We start from the raw sequence: 21,625 nt of genomic DNA, 5'->3' as shown, positions 1-21,625 counted from the left end.
GTGATATGGGGGGGGGATATGGGGGGCCGTGAAGTACAGCTCACTGGGGGGGATATGGGGTGATATGGGGGGTGATATGGGGTGATATGGGGGGGGAACGGGGGGGCTGTGAAGTACAGCTCACTGGGGGGGATATGGGGGGGAATGGGGGGGGATATGGGGGGGATATGGGGGGGCATGAAGTACAGCTCACTGTGGGGGGGACATGGGGGGCCAGCACAGGGCACGAGGTTTTGGGATGGGGGGGGGTCTGTGAGGGCATGGAGAAACTGAATGGGGTCTGGGGGGGTCACGGGGACAGGGGGAGGATGTGGGGGGTCCCGCAAAGGGGGCGGGGGGGGATGGGCAGAGACGTGGGGGGGGGGGGGGCACTCACAAGCGGCGCAGCAGTTCGGGGGGGTACATCTGCTGGGGGCTGCGGGCGGACCCCCCCTCACGGCCGCGCTGCTCCAGCAGCAGCCGGTGCTCAATGTACACATCCAGCGCGTCCCGGTGCTGCACCTGGGGGGCGACGGGGGGGGTCAGGGGGGGCAAAAGGGGGGGGGCAAAAGGGGGGCGGGGGGGCAAAGAGGGGGGGTCAGGGGGGGCAAAAGGGGGGTCGGGGGTCAAAAGGGGGGTTGGTGGGGGCAAAGAAGGGCATGGGGGGGCAAAGAAGGGGGGATCGGGGGGGGCAAAGAGGGGGGGTCAGGGGGCAAAAGGGGGGGGCAAAAGGGGGGGGTCGGGGGGGGGGGCAAAGAGGGGCACGGGGCGGGGGGGGGTGACACTGACTGGGAGGTGTCACTGTGCCCAAAGGGGGAGGAATGGGGGGGGGCAGAGGGCAGGGAGAGAAAATGGGGGGGGGGAAATGGTAACGGGGGGGGGGAGGGGGGGCAGTGGGGGGGGACACGGGGGGCAATGCCCACGTGGCGCCGCCGGAAGTGGGGCAGCAGTTCGTGCACGGCGTCGGCGAAGATGTCCCGGTAGCGCCGCGCGTTCTCCACCGCCGCCTCCGCCAACGCCGGGTCCTCCTCCGCCACCTCCGACAGCGACACCCACAGCGCCGTCTGCTCGCGGTGCGCCAGCCGCGCCTGCACCGGGGGGGGGGGCACCGGCACTCGGGGGGGGGGCACCGGCACCGGGGGGGGAGGGGGTATCGGCACCGGCACCGGCACCCGGGGGGGGGGGGACCCCGCGGATCGCGGCCGCGCACCAACTGCTCCCGGTACGGGAACTCCTTGGAGCCGGGGCGGCAGAAGTCGCTCAGGAACCGCTTCGCCTTCTCTGGAGCGGGGGGGGGGAGGAGGGGGTCACCGGGGGTCACCGGGGTCACCGGAGATCACCCCGCCCCCGTTACCGTTCCCCCATTTCGCCCCCGTTCTTCCCCCGCCCCCCCCCCACACCTTTCTCCGCGTCGTAGTCGCGCGGCGCCATCGCTTCCGGTTCGGGTTCGGGTTCCGGTTCGGTTTCCGGTTCGGGTTCCGGTTCGGGTTCGCGCCGTTTCCCGCCGCTCCGCTTCTGCCGCCGCACCGCCAAAGTGGCGCGAAAATCCCGCGCCACGTGATCGCCGCCGACCTATAGCGCGCGGCACACGCCCCTCCGCCCCGCCCTTTGAGCTCTGCAGCGAATGGCGGCGCGCGGCGGGACGTAGCTCCGCCCTCTTCCTCTTTAGCCCAATAGCGGCGCGTTCGGAAGAAGCCGTCACGCGGTCGCCGGTACTTCCGGAGGAGGGGGGCGGGGAATTCTTAAAGCGGAGAAACGCGGGGAACCGGGACAGGAACCGGAACAGGAACCGGGATGAAAACGCAGCGGAGCGGGCTCGGAGCGCGCCCCGCCCCGCCCCGCCATGATCTCGCAGCTCTTCATCCTCTCCTCCAAAGGCGACCGTCTGCTGCACAGGAGCTGTATCCTGCGGGCGGCCCCTCCCCCCCCCCCCATATCGGACCCCGTTATCGCTCCTTGACCCACTCGCGACAGTCCGCGGGGACGGCCGCGATGACGTCACGGACGCCTTCTACCGCACCGTCAGCGCCGTGCCCGGGGACCGCGCCCCCGTCTTCACGGTGAGGTCGGGGGGGGGGGGGGGGGGGGGGACGGGGGCAAGCGGGGTCACCCACCCGCGACGGCCACCCACCCGCGGGTGGTCACGCTGCGTGACCGGGTCCGCAGGCGCACGAGGGGCGGCACTTCGTGCACGTGCGCCACGCGGGGCTCTACGTGGGCGCCGCCGCCGCTCCGGACGCGTCACCGTTCGTCCTCGTGGAGTTCCTCAACAGGTGGGGGAGGGGAGGGGAGGGGAGGGGGGGGGTGTTGTGTTGTGGTGTTGTGCCGTTGTGGTGTTGTCACGTTGTGGTGTTGTGACGCTGTTGTGTCGCTGTGACAGATTGGTGACGCTGCTGCGGGAGCACTGTGGGACCCTGAGCGAGAAAAGCGTCACCGCAAACGTGGCCCTCGTGCACGAACTGCTGGGAGAGATGGTGGTGGGGCAGCTGTGGGGCTGGGGGACGTCGCTGTGGGGCTGGGGACGTCGCTGTGGGGCTGGGGACGTCGGTGGGGGACATCAGCGTGGGACTTTGCTGTGGGGCTGGGGAGATGGCTGCGGGAGGGGGCGTTGCTGTGGGGCTGGGGCTGCCGCTGCGGGAGGGGGCGTTGCTGTGGGGCTGGGGCTGCCGCTGCGGGAGGGGGCGTTGCTGTGGGGCTGGGGCTGCCGCTGCGGGAGGGGGCGTTGCTGTGGGGCTGGGGCTGCCGCTGCGGGGCCGCTGCCCCACGGATTTCCCCCCCAGGACTTCGGCTACGTGCAGACCACGGCCACGGAAAGTGCTGCGCAGTGCGACCCACGCGGAAGCCGAGGCCACCAAAGCGTTCAGCCTGCTGGACCTGCGCTCCGTGGGGCTGGTGAGGGCGGCCCCACGGCGGCCCCACAGCGGCCCCACGGCGGCCCCACACCCCACCCTGAGTCCCTCCGCCGTCCCCGCAGTTCGGCGCTGAGACGCAGCAGAGCAGAGTGGCGCCGGGCTCCGTCACCAACCGCCCCGTGCTGCCCCCACGCGGAGAGCAGGTGGGACCCACGGCAGCGGCCCCACGCCGACCCCACACTGACCCACACCGACCCCACACTGACCCACACCGGCCCCACACTGACCCCACACCGACCCCACGCTGTCCTTACACTGACCCCAGGGCGGCCGCAGTGAGGTCTTTGTGGATGTGGTGGAGCGGCTCACGGTCGTCATCGCTGCCAATGTGAGTGGGGTGGGGGGCCCACGTGACACCGTGTGTCCCTGCCGTGTGACACCGCGTGTCCCTGCCGCGTGAGCTCCGTGTCCCCGTGCAGGGGACGCCCCTCAAGGTGGACGTGCAGGGGGAGGTGCGGCTGAAGAGTTTCCTGCCCGGAGCCTGCGGTGAGGGGACGGCGGGTGGGGGGTGGGGGTGGGATTTGGGGGGGCGGTGGGATTTGGGGGTGGGGGTGGGGTTATGGGAACTGAGGGGAGCGTGGGTGACCGTGGGGGCTCCGTCCGCAGAGCTGCGCCTGGGGCTGACGGAGGAGCTGAGCGTGGGCACAGATGAGCAGCGCGGTGAGACGCACGTCAGCCCCGGGTCACACACCCTGACCCCGTGACCCCTGACCCCGTGACCCCTGACCCCGTGACCCCGACCCCCAGGCTATGGCCGCCTGCCCCTGGCCGCCGTCGCCTTCCACAGCTCAGTGGACCTGGACGAGTTCGAGCAGGAGCGCGTCCTGCGCGTGACACCGGCCCGGGGGAGGTATGGGGGGGGGGAGAGGGGGGGCGGCGGGGGGGCTGTGACGTGGGGGACCCCCATATCCACGTGTCCCCCCCCCCCCACAGGTGACGCTGATGCGGTACCAGGTGGCCGAGGACGTCCCCGTGCCGCTGCCGTTCCGTCTGCTGCCCAGCGTGGAGTGGGACCCCACGGGGGAGGTGACAGCGATGGACCCCCCCCCCCACGTGTCCCCCCCCCCCACGTGTCCCCCCCCACCCACGTCCCCACGGTGCCCCCACTCGGGGTGACGCCGCCCCCCCCCTGTGCCCCACAGGCTCCGGCTGCACCTGAAGCTGCGCTGTGACCTCCCCCCAAAAAAGTGGGTGACGCTGTGGGGGGGGCCGTGTGGGGGTGACCCCGGGGGGAGGGGGGGGGGGGCTGCCGCTGAGGTGACGCCCCCTCCCCCCCCCCCCCCCAGCCACGCCATCAACGTTGTGCTGCAGCTGCCGCTGCCCCGCGAGGCGAGCAGGTGGGGGGCACTTGGGGGGGGGGGGGGGAGCTGTGGAAGGGGTCCCATGGAGGGTTGGGGGTAATTCTGGGGGGGGAGGGGGGGTCTCATCAGTTGTGAGGATCCCTATTTTCAGGGGTTCTTTCAGGGGGGATCTGAGTTGGGGAGGGAGGGACTAAAGGAGGGGAAGGATCCCACCTTGGGGGGGGTCCCGGGGGGGGGGTCCCAGGGAAAGCTCCCGTTCGTTCTTGGAGGGTCCTGTTGAATTGGGGGGGGCATTTTGGGGTGGGGGGTTCTCACAGAGAGGGGGGGGTCTCACCGTGTCCCCCCCAGTCTGGCGCAGGAGCTGAGCAGCCCCGAGCAGACGGCGGAGCTGCAGGGGGGGGGACGCTGCCTGCGCTGGGCCGTGCCGCGCTGCCAGGGCGGGGCGCAGCTGGGGGCCGTGTTCCGGGTGAGGAGCCCCCCCGGGACCCCCGCGTGCGTGACCCCAGCGTGTGCGTGACCCCACGCCCTCAGTGCCCCCTTCCCCCCCCCCCCCCCGCAGGTGCAGCTGCCCCCCCACGCCCCCCCTCGGGCTCGGCCCCGCGGCGCTCACCTTTGAGGTCCCGGCGCTGACGGTGTCGGGGCTGCGGTTGCGGTGCGTGCGCCTCTCGGTGCCGCCCGGTGCCCCCCCGGGCCCCCCCCCAGCGCTGGGTGCGCCACGTGACCCACAGCGACTCCTACGTGGTGCGGCTGTGAGCGCGGGAATACACCGAGAGCTGCCGAGCCTGGGCTGAGTCCGCTTCTTCGGGCCGGGGCGGGGCGGGGCGGGGCGGGGGCGGGGCGGCGCATTTCGCGGGGAATCCACGCGCGTTTGGGCCTCGCGTGGGCCGTTCCCACGGCAACGCGCCCTTCCTCGCGGCGACCAATCGGCGGCGGCCCCGCCCCCTCCTGGCCGGAAGCGACGCGCGGCGCTCGCCGGAAGCGGTGGGAGCGCAGGTCGGGAGCGGCGGCGGCGCCATGGTGAGAGCGGCGGGGAGCGGCGGGGCTCGGGGACGGGCGGGGTCACGTGGGTGGAGTCACACGGGTGGGGTCACGCGAGGGGGAGGGGACCCGGCCTACCTCTCCCCTCGGGGCCGTACCCCACGGCCCCGGGCCCGAACTTTGCGTCCCGGCCGCGCCGCCGTCCGACCCCGCGCCCCACGTCTCCCCGCGCCGCGCCCCACGTCTCCCCGCGCCGCGCCCCCACGTCTCCCCGCGCCGCGCCCCACGTCTCCCCGCGCCGCGCCCCGTGTATGGGAACTGCTGAATCACGGCCTGAACCACTGATGGGCCACCTGAGGTGAGCACCGAGTCAGCCACGGGGGCACAGGTGGAGGCGATGTACCTGTGTGGGTGGAGGGGTGGAGCCTGGCTGCACCTCTCCCAGACCCCATTTAAGGGCTGACCACCACCGGGGAAGGATCTCTTCTCGGAGATCCCTCCCACGTGGGGTCCCCTGCGCGCCCTGTCATCCTAAAGGTGAGCCACCTTCTCGCTGTATTATCTGTATGCTGTTTATATAGAACTACTTACAATATGCCGTCCTCTATACTGTCCCCTCGTGGAGTACCGCCATTAGGAGTTATTTACCTTGCCTCCGCAGCTGCGCTTCGTGCTGCTGTTCAGCCGCCAGGGGAAGCTGCGCCTGCAGCAGTGGTACCGCGCGGTGTGCGGAGCGCGACAAACGGAAGGCGGCGCGGGAGCTGATGCAGGCGGTGCTGGCGCGCAAACCCAAGATGTGCAGCTTCCTGGAGTGGGGCGAACTGAAGGTGGTCTACAAGAGGTGGGGCACAGAGGGCGGTGGGGCACAGAGGGCCGCGGGGCTCCGGCCGTCCCCATCGGTCGCGCCCCGCCGCTCCCGGCCCCGCGGCGTTCGTCCGGCCGCGCCGGTGGAGCCCCGCGGGGTCCGGAAGCGCCCGGTCCCGCGTGGAGCGCCCCGAGTCCGGTTCCGCCGCGTTGCGTCCGTTCATCGCCGCGAGGCTCCGCCCCCTCACAGCGCCGGGCACGCCCCCGGCTCCGTGACCACGCCCCTTGTCGCAAAACGGCCGCGCCCCCTCTCCCGTGCCCCGCCCCCTGTTCCGTGACCACGCCCCCAGCGCCGCGACCACGCCCCCCCCGGTTCTGTGACCACGCCCCCAGCTTAAATGACCACACCCCTTTCAGAAAAAAGGGGAAAGAAGGCACGCCCCCTGTTCTGTGGTCACGCCCCAGCTGCTGCGACCCCGCTCCGTGACCACGCCCCTTTCAAAAACGAGGGGGGGGGGAAGAAGGCCACGCCCCCTGTTCCTTGGCTGCGATCCCGCTCCCTGACCACGCCCCTTTCACAAAAATGGCCGCGCCCCCTGTTCCCGTGGACCCGCCCTTCCGCGCTGCCCCCGGCTCCGTGTCCACGCCCCCTCCTCGCTGGCCCCGCCCCCGGCTCCGTGACCACGCCCCTCCTCGCTGGCCCCGCCCCCCCAGGTACGCCAGCCTGTACTTCTGCTGCGCCATTGAGGGCGCGGACAACGAGCTGCTGACGCTGGAGCTCATCCACCGCTACGTGGAGCTGCTGGACAAATACTTCGGCAGCGTACGTGGGGGGGGGGCCGGGACCCCCCACCCGGACCCTCTCCGGACCCATTGCTGTTCCCCTCGTCCGTTTTGGGGACCTCCCCCCCCCCACGGCGTTCCCTCGGTCCCGGTTCAGCCCCCGCCCCACACCTGTGCCCCCCAGGTGTGCGAGCTGGACATCATCTTCAACTTCGAGAAGGCGTACTTCATCCTGGACGAGTTCGTCATGGGGGGGGAGATCCAGGACACGTCCAAGAAGAGCGTGCTCAAGGCCATCGAGCAGGCCGACCTGCTGCAGGAGGTGGGGGGCCCCGACCTGCCCCGCCCCACGGGGGGCTCGGGGCCCCCCCGCTCCCCTCTTAATTAGAGCTCCCCCTATAGTTAGTGACCCCCCCATTAATTTCACAACCCCCCCCGGTTTTTGCCCCCCCAGGAGGACGAGTCCCCCCGCAGCGTTCTGGAGGAGATGGGGTTGGCGTAGCCCCCCCCACTGGACCCCCCCCCACCAAATGGCGCTGGGGAGGGGCACCCCCAGACCCCCACGGGTGGGAGGGGAAGGGGGGGGGGCCCGTGGGACCCGTCCATTTAAAGGGACCACGAGGGGGCGGGGCCCCCAATAAACGGATGAGAGCGGAGGGTCTGTGTAATTAATCCGTGGGGGAGTAATGAGAGCAGGGGCAATTAGAGGGAGGCAGTATGTGGGGGCAATTAGTTTGTGGGGTCATTGGTTAAGTAGCGTGCGGAGGTAATTAGTGTGAGCATTAATTAGTACGGGAGCAATTAGCATGCGGGGTAATTGGGGGTGTGAGTGGGAGGCGGCTGCTACAGAAGGGGGTAAATGATTAGCACACAGCCGTTAATTAACACGAGGCCTGTGTGCACGGACGTAATTAATCATTGGCGGGATCCTAGTTAACATAGGGAGGTAGTAATTAGCGTAATAGGCATAATTAACATGCAGTGTTCGTGGTGGTCGTTGCACATTGGGCCATTGATAGGGGGACTCATTAGGAAAGAAGAGATTAAACAGCGCGGCAGAGTTAATTAAGACAAGGGGGACAATTAGAACAACGGAAGTTAATTAGCACAAGGGGCGTTAATTAGCCCGGGGCCCACTAACGAGCCTAACTCGTACTAAAATAGTTGCCTTTATTTGATAGCAAAATTAATGAAGGGGCGTCTGTGTACAGAGCAGTGGGGGGGCTGAGCTGGGGCGGGGGCTGGGGGGGCTGGGGGGGCTGGGGTGGGGACTGGGGGACTGGGACTGAGGACTGGGGGGACTGGGATGGGGACTGGGGGACTGGGATGGGGACAACGGGGACTGGGAGAGATGGGATTGGGAGAAGTGGGGCTAAGGAGGGGAGAGACCCGGGGTCCCGGGGTGGGGAACTGGGAGCACTGGGAGTGGGGGCTGAGATGGGGACCCCTCACCACCTCCTCCCCCCCCACTGCCGGAACGTCCTGGGCCGGGGGGCGGGGAGGGGCGGCGGGGGCACAGCTTCATCCTGCCCCTGCTCCCCCCCCTCCTCCCCCTCCTCCTCCTCCTCCTCGTCCTCCTCCTCCTCGTCCTCCTCCCGGGGCAGCGGCAGCGCGGCCGCGGCCATCTGCTGCTCCTGGCGCTTCTGCTCCACGTCGTGGATGATGTCCACCACGTCGTCCGCCGGGAGGTGCAGGCGGCTCGACAGCTCGATCAGTTGGTCGATGGTGCCGGGGGTCCAGCCCCGCGTCGCCGTCACCGTCACCGTCGTCCCCCGCGGCCGCCGGCAGCGCCGCTGCCAGAGCTGCGGCCAACGGGAGCGGGGGCGCGGGGGTCGGCGGCCGTGGGGACGCGACCTCGGGCGGCCGTGGCACTGCGCCCCACAGCGCTGCCCATGGGGAGCGCGTTGCCCATCGGGATCTCGTTGCCCATGGGGAGCGCGTTGCCCATGGGGATCTCGTTGCCCATGGGGATCTCGTTGCCCATGGGGATCTCGTTGCCCATGGGGATCTCGTTGCCTATCGGGATCTCGTTGCCCATTAGGATCTCCTTTCCCATGGGGATCTCGTTGCCCATGGGGATCTCGTTGCCCATGGGGATCTCGTTGCCCAGGAATCTCGCCGTGTCTGCGGGGATCTTCTTCCCCACCAAGACCTCATTGTCCATGGGGACCCAGTTGTCCGTGGGGATCTCGTTGTCCGCGGGGAACCCTTTCGCCGCTGCTCTCGCGTTGCCCCGGGGGAGCCCCTTCCCCACGGAGAACTCCTTATCCGTGGAGAGCTCCTTTCCCGCTGATAACGCGTTGCCCATCGAGAACTTCTTGCTGAGCGGGGACCCCTTCCCCACTGAGAACCCTTTGCCCACAGACGTCGCCCTCCCCCGCTGAGAACCCCCTCCCCTGGGGGAGCCCCCTCCCCGCCGCGTAGCCCTGGCCGAGCCGAGCCCCCTTCCGCTCCCTGTCCCCGCCTTCCTCCTCGTCCTCGTCCTCCTCCTCCTCCTCGGAGCGCTTCCCCTCGGCGCCGGGGCCGTGCAGGAGGTAGCGCAGCAGGAGATCCGAGGCCATGTCGGCCAGGCGCTCCTCCTCGGCCGCCGCTTTGCGCGCAGCCTGCGCCTGCCGCCGGCTCTCCATCAGCTCCTGGTAGCGGCGCTCCAGCAGCTTCAGCTCCAGGCTCTGCTGCTGCCGCAGCTGCCGCGCGCTCGCCCAGCCCCGGCCCCGCTCCCGCTGCCGCTGCCGCTCCCGCTCCCGCTCCCGCTCGCGTCTTTTGGCCTCCGCGCGGAGTTGGCCCAATTCTTCCAATTCTTTCCACGTTTCCGCCGGGGATCCGCCGCGGCTCCGCTTCGCGCCCGCGTCCTTGACGGCGTCCCCCCCGCCGGGGGGCTCCAGGTCCTCCCAGGGGTCCCCCCCCCCTCGCGGAGGACGGGGGCTTCTGGGGGGGGGGGCGGCTGCGGGCGGCTCTGGGCCAGGAGAGCGATGGAGAGGAGGAGGGCGGCGCTGCGGAGGGGGCGGGCGGGGGGCGGCATGGTGCCTGGAAATCTGGGGGGGGGCGTAGGGGTCAGGGGAGCCCCCGTAGGGTCGCCTAAATCCCCCCTCAGTCCCCCCCCAATCCCCTTGTAGGATCTCCCACGGAGTCCTTCAATGGTCCCAACGTTTTGGGGGCTCCCACACATTGGGTGTGCCTCCCTATAGGACCCCCACCCAGAAATCGCCATAGAGGTCCCCTAAATCCCCCATAGAGTCCCCCAAATTCTGGGACCCCCCGTGCTATGAATCCCCCCCACGGGGTCCCCTGAATCCCCCCCATCAAGACCTCCAATTGTCCCCGTTGTTCTGGGACCCCCCATGTTCTGGTGGTGTCCCCTAAGTCCTCCCCCTAAGGAGTCCCCATCGGGTCCCCCCCCCCCCCCCCTTAGGGTCCATTCATGCGGCGCATCCGTACGTCACACACAGCACAGCCCCACACGTACACAGCCCCACACGTATCACATACATGCACACACACAGCACATACATGCACACACACAGCCCATCCCTGCACACCCAGCACATACATGTACACGCGTGGCACACACACGGCACACGCAGCCCATCCGTGCACACACACCCGCGCCGTGCGCAGCCCCCGACCCACGGCACAGCCGTGCACAGCACACGCAATTCTCAGCGCATCCGTGACCCACCCGCGCCCACGCACCGTGCACAGCCCCACGCACCCCCCCCCACGCCTGCCGCAGCTGCCACGCCCAGCGCCGAGCCTCGGGACCCCCTCCAGAATCGCCCCAATCCCCTCCAACCCCCCCCAAAGCCCCCAAATCCCTCCCAACCCCTCCGCAGAGCCCCCAAATCCCTCCCAACCCCCCCGATCCCCATAGATCCCCCCCGGACGTCCCCGAGTCCTCCCCCCAAATCCCCCCCGCAGCTCCCCGTCACCCCCTCCCCCCATTTCCCCCCGCTGGATGACATTTACCAACTCGGGGGGGGCTCACGGCGGTCCCGTCGCCCCCCGCTGCCTCCCCACTCTCTGCCGGGGGGGCTCCGGTGCCGAGCTCTGCTCCCGGTGGCTCCCAGTTAATTCCAGTCGCTCCCGGGTACGGATCCCCGAGCTCTGCTGCTCCCAGTCCCAGCGCGGGGCTGTGCTGCGGGGTGGTGGCTCCCAGTAGCTCCCAGTTCCCCCCCCGCGACCGATGTCAGCGCCCGTCCCGGTCCCGGCAGCGGCTCCCGGGGGCGTCCGTGGTGCCGGTCCCAGCGCCGTACTGGTCCGTCCTGTGCCGGTCCCGGCGGCAGCGGCTCCGGTTCAGCACCACGGACAGCGCCCTTTATAGGCGCGCGGCCCCACGTGGGGGCCCCATTGACGTCAATGCGCCCATTCATAAAAAATCCGGGGGGGGGGAGGGAGGGGCGCATGCGCGCGGACGGGAGGGGTGAATGGACGAGCGGGTGAATGAATGGGCGCGGGGATGAATGGGGAAGGGGCCGGCGGTCAGGCACACATGGGGACCCCCGAGAGCGGCCCTGCGCGTAGCGCTCCGTAGGCACAGCCCTCCCCCCGCTGCTGTAGGTCACGGCCCCGCACACGGAGCCCCACATCCAGCCCTGCGGAGACCCCACGCGCTCCCCACATTTGCACCCCATACACCCCCACCCCACATCCCCGCTCCCCTCCGGGCCCCCCACCCTGCACACACCCACCCCGCAGACCCCACGCAGCCCCCGGGGGTGAGCCCCACGCACATAGGGGCAGCGCTCGGTGCGCGGGCGCGGTGTCCGCGTGCACACGGCATTCACGCGTGCACGCGGTACATGCGTGCGCACATCCGGCAGCCACGTGCACGCAGACGGTACACGGCTGTGTCTGTGTGTGGGTACACGCGTAGGGCTGCGCGCTCACGTGTGTGCACGTGTGTCTGCGTGCGCACGGATCTGCGCGTGTGTGTCTGCGTGTGCACACGTGTTCCACGAGCGCTCGTGGGGAGGTATCGCTGCCCCTACGGGGGTCCCCACGCCCCTCTCAGCTCCTGTGGGCGCCCGTAGGTCTATAGGGCCCTGCGTCCCCACAGGACTGGGGCACATTTGGGGGTCACGGTGCCTCTGTCGTCCCTGTGAGTGTTAAGGTGCACATGGGCAGTACCCCGCGCCCCATACGTCGCCATAGGTACCTGTGGGTATGGGGGGGGGTCGCGCTGCAGCTCCTGCGGGCGCCACTGCCCCGTGGGTGTCCACGTGCAGCTGTAGGTCCCATAGGCGCCCGTGCGTCTATGGGGAGCCCCCGTAGGTCCTGGGGGGGCTATAGGGGAAGCAGGAGGGCTGTGTCCCCGTAGCTTTGGAAGTGCCTATGGGGTTCTGCGTGTCCCTGTAGATCCCTATAGGGTTGGGGTGCCTCTGGGGGTCCCTACAGGTGTCAGTGCTGCTGCGGGGGGGCGTGCCCCCGCCGGTGACTCACCATTGCAGCTGCCTCTGTAGCCCCCCCCCCCGCGCTGGGGGTGATGACTCAGAGCAGCGCAGCTTCCTGCGCGTGGGGGGAGTGGGACTGGGGGTACAGGGGACGTCGGGGGCGTGGGGGACGTCGGGGGTGCGGGGCAGGAGGTTCAGGAAAAGGGAACGGAGGAGGTATAGGGTAAGGGGTGCAGGGCAGGGGGTGCAGGGTATATAGGGACGAGGGGGCATAGGGTACGGGGTGCGTGTGGGACAGGGGATAGGACTTATAGGGCGGGGATATACAGGATCTGGGGGGTATTGGGATGGGGGGGGTATAGGGCCAGGAAAAGTGGGGACTAGACAGAAGAGCGGCATAGGGACCGGGGGTCTGTGGGGCTGGGGGTTATAAAGGGTACACGGTGTCTAGGGCAGCGAGTATGGGGCGCCACGGGGGGAGAGCTGTAGGGACCTGTAGGTCTCTTATAGGGCCACGGAGAGGGATCAGTTGGGGTTCTATAGGGACGGAGAACTCTAAGGGGTTTAGGGGTTTCTACACAGACCTGTGGGTCTCCATAGGGCTACGGGGGGGGGGTCCGTAGGGACGGGGGGGGGTTCTATAGGGCCCAGGAATGCTCTGTAAAGACATTGGGGGCGGGTTCTATAGGGCCCGGGCGGGTTCTATAGGGCCCGGGCGGGCTCCATAGGGCCGTCCCCTCCCCCCCCCCCCCCCCCAGATGATTCACCCCTGCGGCAGAGGCGCCTCCCCACTTCCCCTCCCCCCACTCCCCCCGCCAGGTGACGTCACCTCGGGATCACGTGGCAGTGGGGGGGGGTCTCCTACTGCAGAGGGTCCCCCCCCATCCCCCTCCCCCTCTCCCACATTCGTCCTTGGGGTGGTCCCTCCCCATCGGCTCCGGCCCCGCCCGCGCCCCCCCCATGAAGGGGGGAAGGGGACACCCCCACAGTGACCCAGTGACTCTCCCCCCTGCCCTCAGTGCCCCCCCGCCCCTCCCTGTGTCCCTTAGTGCCCCCCAGTACATCCCAGTGCCCCCCAGTTTGTCCTAGTGACTCCCACCAGTGCCCCCATTGTGCACCAGTGTCTCCCAGTATGTCCCAGTGCTCCCCGCTGCCCCCCGCCGTATCCCAGTGACCCCCATTGCGCCCCGGTGCCCGCCCCCCAGTGCCCCCGGTCCGTACACATCGTGCGTGGGGGGGCAGCACCCCCTCCCCGTCGCCATGACAACGGTTGCCAGGCAACCGCGGCGCTGTCTCTACAGCGGCGGTCGCCATGACAACAGCAGTGTTTCCCCGATTTCCAATTTTCCACACTTTCCATTTCCCCTTTCCCCCCATTCCCATTTCCCCCAGTGTACCCCCAGCCCCATAGTGTCCCCATTTCCCCATCCCCCCGTATTTCCCCGTTCCCCGTTCCCCCCATTTCGGTCCCCGTTTCCATACTGCGCATGCGCGGCGCGCAGGGATGCGGCGGCGCGCGGGGAGCGCAGCGCGCAGTGGCGCCGTGGCTTAGTTGGTTAAAGCGCCTGTCTAGTAAACAGGAGATCCTGGGTTCGAATCCCAGCGGTGCCTTTTGGGGCCGGCGCTTTATTTATTAGCGGAAATGCTATTAATTAATAGGAGGGAGCGTTAATGACCGGAAGAGTCCCTGCTTAATCACCAGGAGCGGGCAATTAATAACACGAAGGGTCCTCATTTTCTGCGGGCTCAGACGATGCAGCGGGACGAGTTCGTGGGAGCTGCATTACCCACGGGAGGCGGAATGTTAATTACTGGGGCCCATCCCACAGACCCCAAATACCCCACAGCTGATCCCACGGACCCCATACACCCCACGATTTGGGCCCATCCCACGGACCCCATACACCCCACGATTTGGGCCCATCCCACGGACCCCATACACCCCACCCCTCCTCGGGCTCCGCGCCGCACATTCCTCGTTCTCTGCTGCCACCGCGTGACCGAAGTGCGAAACGACACCGCGCGTGGACGGCACTTCACTCCCTGACTCCGCCCGCGATACCGCGTCACCCCCAAGCGTCACCCCATGTCCCCCCCAGCGTCCCTCCGATGTCCCTCCCCCGTGTGACCCCAACGTGACTTCTGAACATCACCTCCTCGCGTGACTCCGACTCCAACCCCCACTGACACCCCACACCACTGCCTGACAGCGCCCCAGGATGGGCCCCAGCGTCCCCCTCTGGTGTGACCCATAGCAGTCCCACCGCGCCCCATCGCGTTGTGACCCCCGGAAAGCAGAGAGCAGAACCCGGCAGCGGGGGGGGGGACAGGCAGTGCCAGCAGGGCGTCCCCTGCCCCAATGGGCACCAGGAACAGCATCTCCACCGCCATCCCCGGGGTCTCCCACCGTAATCACCCTGATAACAACAACACCACCAGCAACAGCACCTCCCCCCCAACAACACCAACCACAGCACCTCCGCCCAACACCAAAAGCAGCAACAGCACCTCCCCTCCCAGCCCACACCAGGAACAGCACCTCCCCCCAACAACAACAGCAGCAACAGCACCTCCCCCCCCAAAACAACAGCAGCAACAGCATCTCCCCCACAACAACAACACCAGCAACAGCATCTCCCCCAACAACACAAACCACAGCACCTCCGCACAACAACAGCAGCAACAGCACCTCCCCTACCAGCCCACACCAGGAACCGCACCTCCCCCCAACAACAACACCAGCAACAGCACCTCCCCCCCAACACCATCACCAACAACAGCATCTCCCCCCCAACAACATCATCAACAACAGCACCTCCCCCCCAACAACACCAGCAACAGCATCTCCCCCTCAACAACAACAGCAGCAACAGCATCTCCCCCCAACAACAACACCAGCAACAGCATCACCCCCCCAACAACAACAGCAGCAACAGCATCTCCCCCCCAACAACACCAGCAACAGCACCTCCCCCCCCAACAACACCAGCAACAGCATCTTCCCCCCAACAACAACACCAGCAACAGCACCTCCCCCCCAACAACAACACCAGCAACAGCACCTCCCCCCCAACAACAACACCAGCAACAGCATCTCCCCCCAACAACACCACCAGCAACAGCATCTCCCCCCAGACAACACCAGCAACAGCATCTCCCCCCAGACAACACCAGCAACAGCATCTCCCCCCAGACAACACCAGCAACAGCATCTCCCCCCAACATCAACACCAGCAACAGCATCTCCCCCCCAACATCAACACCAGCAACAGCATCTCCCCCCCAACAACACCAGCAACAGCATCTCCCCCCCAACAACAACACCAGCAACAGCATCTCCCCCCCCAACAACACCAGCAACAGCACCTCCCCCCCAACAACAACACCAGCAACAGCATCTCCCCCCAACACCATCACCAACAACAGCATCTCCCCCACAACAACAACAGCAGCAACAGCACCTCCCCCCCAACCAAAACACCAGCAACAGCATCTCCCCCCCAACAACACCAGCAACAGCATCTCCCCCAACAACACCAGCAACAGCATCTCCCACCCAACAACATCATCAACAACAGCACCTCCCCCCCAACAACACCAGCAACAGCATCTCCCGCACAACAACAACACCAGCAACAGCACCTCCCCCCAACAACAACACCAACAACGGCATCTCCCCCCAACAACAACAGCAGCAACAGCACCTCGCCCCAACAACAACACCAGCAACAGCATCTCCCCCCCAACAACAACAGCAGGAACAGCATCTCCCCTCCCAACCAACACCAGCAACAGCACCTCCCCCCCAAAAACACCACCAGCAACAGCATCTCCCCCCCAACAACAACAGCAGCAACAGCACCTCCCCCCCAACAACAACACCGGCAACAGCACCTCCCCCCCAACAACAACACCGGCAACAACACCTCCCCCCAACAACAACACCAGCAACAGCACCTCCCCCCAACAACAACAGCAGCAACAGCACCTCCCCCCCAAAAACAACAGCAGCAACAGCACCTCCCCCCAACAACACCAGCAACAGCACATCCCCCCCAACAACAACACCAACAACGGCATCTCCCCCTCAACAACACCACCAGCAACAGCACCTCCCCCAACAACACCAAACACAGCACCTCCGCCCAACAACAACAGCAGCAACAGCATCTCCCACCCAACAACACCAACCACAGCACCTCCACACCAACAACAACAGCAGCAACAGCACCTCGCCCCAACAACAACACAAGCAACAGCATCTCCCCCCCAACATCATCACCAACAACAGCATCTCCCCCCCAACAACATCATAAACAACAGCACCTCCCCCCCAACAACACCAGCAACAGCATCTCCCCCCCAACAACAACACCAGCAACAGCATCTCCACCTCAACAACAACACCTGAAACAGCATCTCCCCCCCCCCAAACAACACCTGCAACAGCATCTCCCCCCCAACAACACCACCAGCAACAGCACCTCCCCCAACAACACCAGCAACAGCATCTCCCCCACAACAACATCATCAACAACAGCACCTCCCCCCCAACAACAACACCAGCAACAGCATCTCCCCCCAACAACAACACCAGCAACAGCATCACCCCCCCAAAAACAACAGCAGCAACAGCATCTCGCCCCCAACAACAACACCAGCAACAGCATCTCCCCCCAACAACAACACCAGCAACAGCATCACCCCCCCAAAAACAACAGCAGCAACAGCATCTCGCCCCCAACAACAACACCAGCAACAGCATCTCCCCCCAACAACAACACCAGCAACAGCATCACCCCCCCAAAAACAACAGCAGCAACAGCATCTCGCCCCCAACAACAACACCAGCAACAGCATCTCCCCTCCCAACCAACACCAGCAACAGAACCTCCCCCCCAACAACAACAGCAGCAACAGCATCTCCCCCCAACAACAACACCAACAACGGCATCTCCCCCCAACAACAACACCAGCAACAGCACCTCCCCCCCAACAACACAACCAACAACAGCACCTCCCCCCCAACAACAACACCAGCAACAGCATCTCCCCCCAAAAACAACACCAGCAACAACAGCATCTCCCCCCAAAAACAACACCAGCAACAGCACCTCCGCCAACAACACCACCAACAGCACCTCCCCCAAACAACACCACCAACAACAGCATCCCCACCCCAACAACACCAACAACAGCATCTCCCCGCAACAACAGCTGCAACAGCACCTCCCCCCCAACAACAACACCAGCAACAGCATCTCCCCCGAACAACAAAACCAGCAACAGCATCTCCCCCAAACCAACAGCAGAACAGCATCTCCCCCCCAACAACAACAGTGTCTCCCACCCCCACCATCACCCCCACCTCCATGTCTTCTCTCAGTGTGACTCCCTGATCTCACTCCCAGTGATACCCCAACACCTCCCCAGTGACAGCAAACAATGTCCCTCAACAGCGTCATCTTCTAGCATCACCCCAGTGTCACTCCTTGACTTCAGCCCCCACTGATACCCCAATGTAACCCCCCAATGTCACTGCTGTGTGTCACCCCCCAACAGTATCACCCCACATCTCTCCTCGATGTGACCCATTGCAGTCCCACAGTGCAGCATTACTTTAAGATCCTAGAGAGACGGCAAAGCGCCGGCAAGGAGAGAGCAGAACCCGGCAGCGGTGGGTGGGACAGGCAGTGCCAGCAGGGCGTCCCCTGCACCAAAGGGCACTGTGCCTCTCCCCCACCGCTGCCTCTCTCCAGCTGTGCTTCTCCCCAGGGTCTGCAGGGTTTGTTCCATTGCTGCACCGCATCTGCGTGGCCAGCGCAGGACACGGAGCCCAAGTGGAACTCCTGCTCGCACAATAAGTCTTGGTTTGCGTCCCCAACGCAGCCCCCCCCAACAGTGTCACCCCAAAATGTCGCCCCAGTGTTACTCTCTGATTTCTCTCTCAGTGGTTCTCCAGCATCACTCCCAGCGTGACCCCATCATCCACACCCCACGTCACCCCAAAACAGTGCCCCCAATAACGTTCCCAGCATCTCTCTCCTAAGCCCCCCCTGTGTCACTTCCCAACATCACCCCAATGTCACTGCGTCACTCGGGGGTGTCCCAGCAGCGTCACCCCCACATCACTCCTTGCAGTTAAACATCAGTGGTACCCCAACATCTCCCCACCACTTCGCTCTCCAATGTCCCCCCAATATCACCTCAGTACCATCCCTCAGTGTCACCCATCAGTGCCACCCCCCCACGACAACCAACACCACCAACAGCATCTCCCCCCAAAAAACAACAGGAACAGAATCACCCTTCTAACAACACCACAACCAACAACATCTCCCCCCAACCAACACCGGGAATAGCATCTCCCCCCAAAAATACAACACGAGAAGCATTTCGCCCCCAACCAACACCGCCAGGAATAGCACCTCCCCCCAACCAACAACAGGAACAGCACCTCCCCCCAGAAAAAACACCACCAACAGCATCTCTACCGAAACCAACACCAGGAACAGCATCTCCACCCCCATCCCCTGGGTCTCCCACCGTAATCACCCCACTAACAATAACAACACCAGCAACAGCATCTCCCCCCCAACAACAACACCAGCAACAGCATCTCCCCCCCAACAACAACACCAGCAACAGCACCTCCTTTCCCAAGCAACACCGCCAGCAACAGCATCTTCCCCTCATCACCAATACCAGGAACAGCGTCTCCCCCCCACAACCAACACCAGGAACAGCATCTTCCCCCCACAACCAACACCAGGAACAGCGTCTCCTCCTCGCAACCAACACCAGGAACAGCGTCTCGTCCCCCAACCAACACCAGGAGCAGTGTCTCCCCCCCAAACAACACCAGGAACAGCGTCTCCTCCCCCCACAACCAACACCAGGAACAGCGTCTCCCCCTGATCAACACCAGCAACAGCATCTGCCCCTCAATCAACAATGCCAGCAACAGCACCTCACGTCCCAACCAACACCGCCAGCAACAGCATCTTCCCCTCATCACCAATACCAGGAAAAGCATCTCCCCCCCAACCAACACCAGGAACAGCATCTCCCCCCGCAACCAACACCAGGAACAGCGTCTCCTCCCCCCACAACGAACACCAGGAACAGCGTCTCCTCCCCCCACAACGAACATCAGGAACAGCATCTCCTCCTCGCAACCAACACCAGGAACAGCGTCTCCTCCCCCCTCAACCAACACCAGGAACAGCGTCTCCTCCCCCCTCAACCAACACCAGGAACATCGTCTCCCCCCCCTCAACCACCAGGAACAGCGTCTCCTCCCCCCTCAACCAACACCAGGAACAGCGTCTCCTCCCCCCACAACGAACACCAGGAACAACGTCTCCTCCTCGCAACCAACACCAGGAACAGTGTCTCATCCCCCAACCAACACCAGGAGCAGTGTCTCCACTCCTCAACCAACACCAGGAACAGCATCTCCCCCCCAACCAACACCAGGAACAGCATCTCCCCTCCCCAACCAACACCAGGAACAGCATTTCTCCCCCTAATCAACACCAGGAACAGCGTCCCCCCAGTCAACAGCAGGAACAGCGTCTCCCCCCCAACAACAACACCAGCAACAGCATCTCCCCCCCATCAACAACACCAGCAACAGCATGTCCCCCCAATTAACGCCAGCAACTGCATCTCCCCCCAATCAACAACACCAGCAACAGCATCTCCCCCCCAACAACAACACCAGCAACAGCATCTCCCCCCCCAACAACAACACCAGCAACAGCATCTCCCCCCCAACAACAACGCCAGCAACAGCATCTCCCCCTCAATCAACAATGCCAGCAACAGCACCTCCCCTCCTCAACCAACACCGCCAGCATCTTCCCCTCATAACTATTCCAGGAACAGCATCTCCCCCCCAACCAACATCAGGAACAGCATCTTCCCCCCACAACCAACACCAGGAACAGCGTCTCCTCCCCCCCCAACCAACACCAGGAACAGCGTCTCCTCCCCCCCCAACCAACACCAGGAACAGCGTCTCCTCCCCCCCCCCCAACCAACACCAGGAACAGCACCTCCTCCTCACAACCAACACCAGGAACAGCATCTCCCCCCCAACATACACCAGGAACAGCGTCTCGTCGCCCAACCAACAGCAGGAACAGTGTCTCCCCTCCTCAACCAACACCAGGAACAGTGTCTCCCCCCGATCAGCAACAGCAACAGCATCTCCCCTCCCAGCATCAACACCAGCAACAGCATCTCCCCTCCAATTAACGCCAGCAACACCATATTCCCCCCAATCAACAACACCAGCAACAGCACCTCCCCTCCCAACCAACACCGCCAGCAACAGCATCTCCCCCTCATCACCAATACCAGGAACAGCGTCTCCCCACCAACCAACACCAGGAACAGCATCTTCCCCCCACAACCAACACCAAGAACAGCGTCTCCTCCCCCCACAACCAACACCAGGAACAGGGTCTCCCCCCCCTACCAACACCAGGAACAGCGTCTCCTCCCCCCTCAACCAACACCAGGAACAGCGTCTCCTCTCCCAACCAACACTGCCATCAACAGCATCTCCCCCCCATCCAACACCATCAGCATCTCCCCCCCAAACTCTTGGTCTCCGACCCCCACCTCCATGCCTTTTCTCAGTTTGACTCCCTGATCTCACCCCCAGTGATACCTCAACATCACCTGTCATCGCAAACAATGTCTCTCCTACTACGTCATCTTCCAGCATCATCCCAGTGTCACTCCTTGACTTCAGCCCCCACTGATACCCCAACATAACCCCCGATGTCACTGCTCTATGTCACCCTCCCAACAGTATCACCCCACATCTCCCCTAGCATCTCTCTTGATGTGACCCATCGCAGTCCCACAGTGCAGCATTACTTTAAGATCCTAGAGAGACGGCAAAGCGCCGGCAAGGAGAGAGCAGAACCCGGCAGCGGTGGGTGGGACAGGCAGTGCCAGCAGGGCGTCCCCTGCACCAAAGGGCACTGTGCCTCTCCCCCACCGCTGCCTCTCTCCAGCTGTGCTTCTCCCCAGGGTCTGCAGGGTTTGTTCCATTGCTGCACCGCATCTGCGTGGCCAGCGCAGGACACGGAGCCCAAGTGGAACTCCTGCTCGCACAATAAGTCTTGGTTTGCGTCCCCAACGCAGCCCCCCCCAACAGTGTCACCCCAAAATGTCGCCCCAGTGTTACTCTCTGATTTCTCTCTCAGTGGTTCTCCAACATCACTCCCCAACATCCCTGCCCGGCATCACTCCCAGCATTACCCCATCATCCACACCCCACATCGTCCCAAAACAGTGCCCCCAAAAATGTTCCCAGCATCCCTCTTTTAAGTCCCCACCCAGTGTCACTTCCCAACATCACACCAATGCCACTGTGTCACTCTGGCATGTCCGCAGCAGCGTCACCCCCATATCACACCTTGCTGTTAAACATCAGTGGTACCTCAACATCACTGCAACACTT

General features: G+C 65.1%; 3 protein-coding genes and 1 non-coding gene across 4 annotated transcripts; 3 read left to right on the top strand and 1 right to left on the bottom strand.

The window, feature by feature from the left end:
- Positions 1–27: 27 nt before the first annotated feature.
- LOC136045585 (DNA replication licensing factor mcm7-like) lies at positions 28–1,410 on the bottom strand (the record flags this gene model as incomplete). Its single annotated transcript, XM_065731589.1, has 5 exons — positions 1,380–1,410; positions 1,190–1,260; positions 903–1,067; positions 377–501; positions 28–43 (listed from the first exon to the last, which is right to left on the bottom strand). Coding segments are annotated over exons 1-5 (408 nt in total), but the record flags the coding sequence as incomplete, so codon positions are not given.
- A 408-nt stretch (positions 1,411–1,818) lies between these two features.
- On the top strand, positions 1,819–4,983 carry AP4M1 (adaptor related protein complex 4 subunit mu 1). The gene is given in 16 exon segments (XM_065731587.1): positions 1,819–1,880; positions 1,954–2,039; positions 2,146–2,252; positions 2,360–2,456; positions 2,760–2,792; positions 2,794–2,871; positions 2,954–3,034; positions 3,157–3,219; positions 3,311–3,377; positions 3,498–3,551; positions 3,639–3,731; positions 3,814–3,913; positions 4,031–4,078; positions 4,178–4,228; positions 4,541–4,684; positions 4,752–4,983. Coding segments are annotated over 16 exon segments (1,392 nt in total). The 5' UTR covers positions 1,819–1,822.
- A 221-nt stretch (positions 4,984–5,204) lies between these two features.
- Positions 5,205–7,327, top strand: LOC136045583 (AP-1 complex subunit sigma-1A-like). Its single transcript, XM_065731586.1, is given in 6 exon segments — positions 5,205–5,209; positions 5,832–5,897; positions 5,899–6,011; positions 6,689–6,797; positions 6,942–7,079; positions 7,212–7,327. Coding segments are annotated over 6 exon segments (477 nt in total). The 5' UTR covers positions 5,205–5,206; the 3' UTR covers positions 7,260–7,327.
- A 6,354-nt stretch (positions 7,328–13,681) lies between these two features.
- On the top strand, positions 13,682–13,755 carry TRNAT-AGU (transfer RNA threonine (anticodon AGU)). Its single transcript has one exon. It is a non-coding gene; the product is annotated as a tRNA-Thr (tRNA).
- Positions 13,756–21,625: the final 7,870 nt, after the last annotated feature.

Source organism: Cyrtonyx montezumae, unplaced genomic scaffold, assembly GCF_038088225.1.
Source record: "Cyrtonyx montezumae isolate F1298 unplaced genomic scaffold, pur_monq_1.0 scaffold_140, whole genome shotgun sequence".
In the NCBI taxonomy this organism is placed as follows: domain Eukaryota; kingdom Metazoa; phylum Chordata; class Aves; order Galliformes; family Odontophoridae; genus Cyrtonyx; species Cyrtonyx montezumae.
This window is presented reverse-complemented; position numbering and strand designations above follow the sequence as displayed.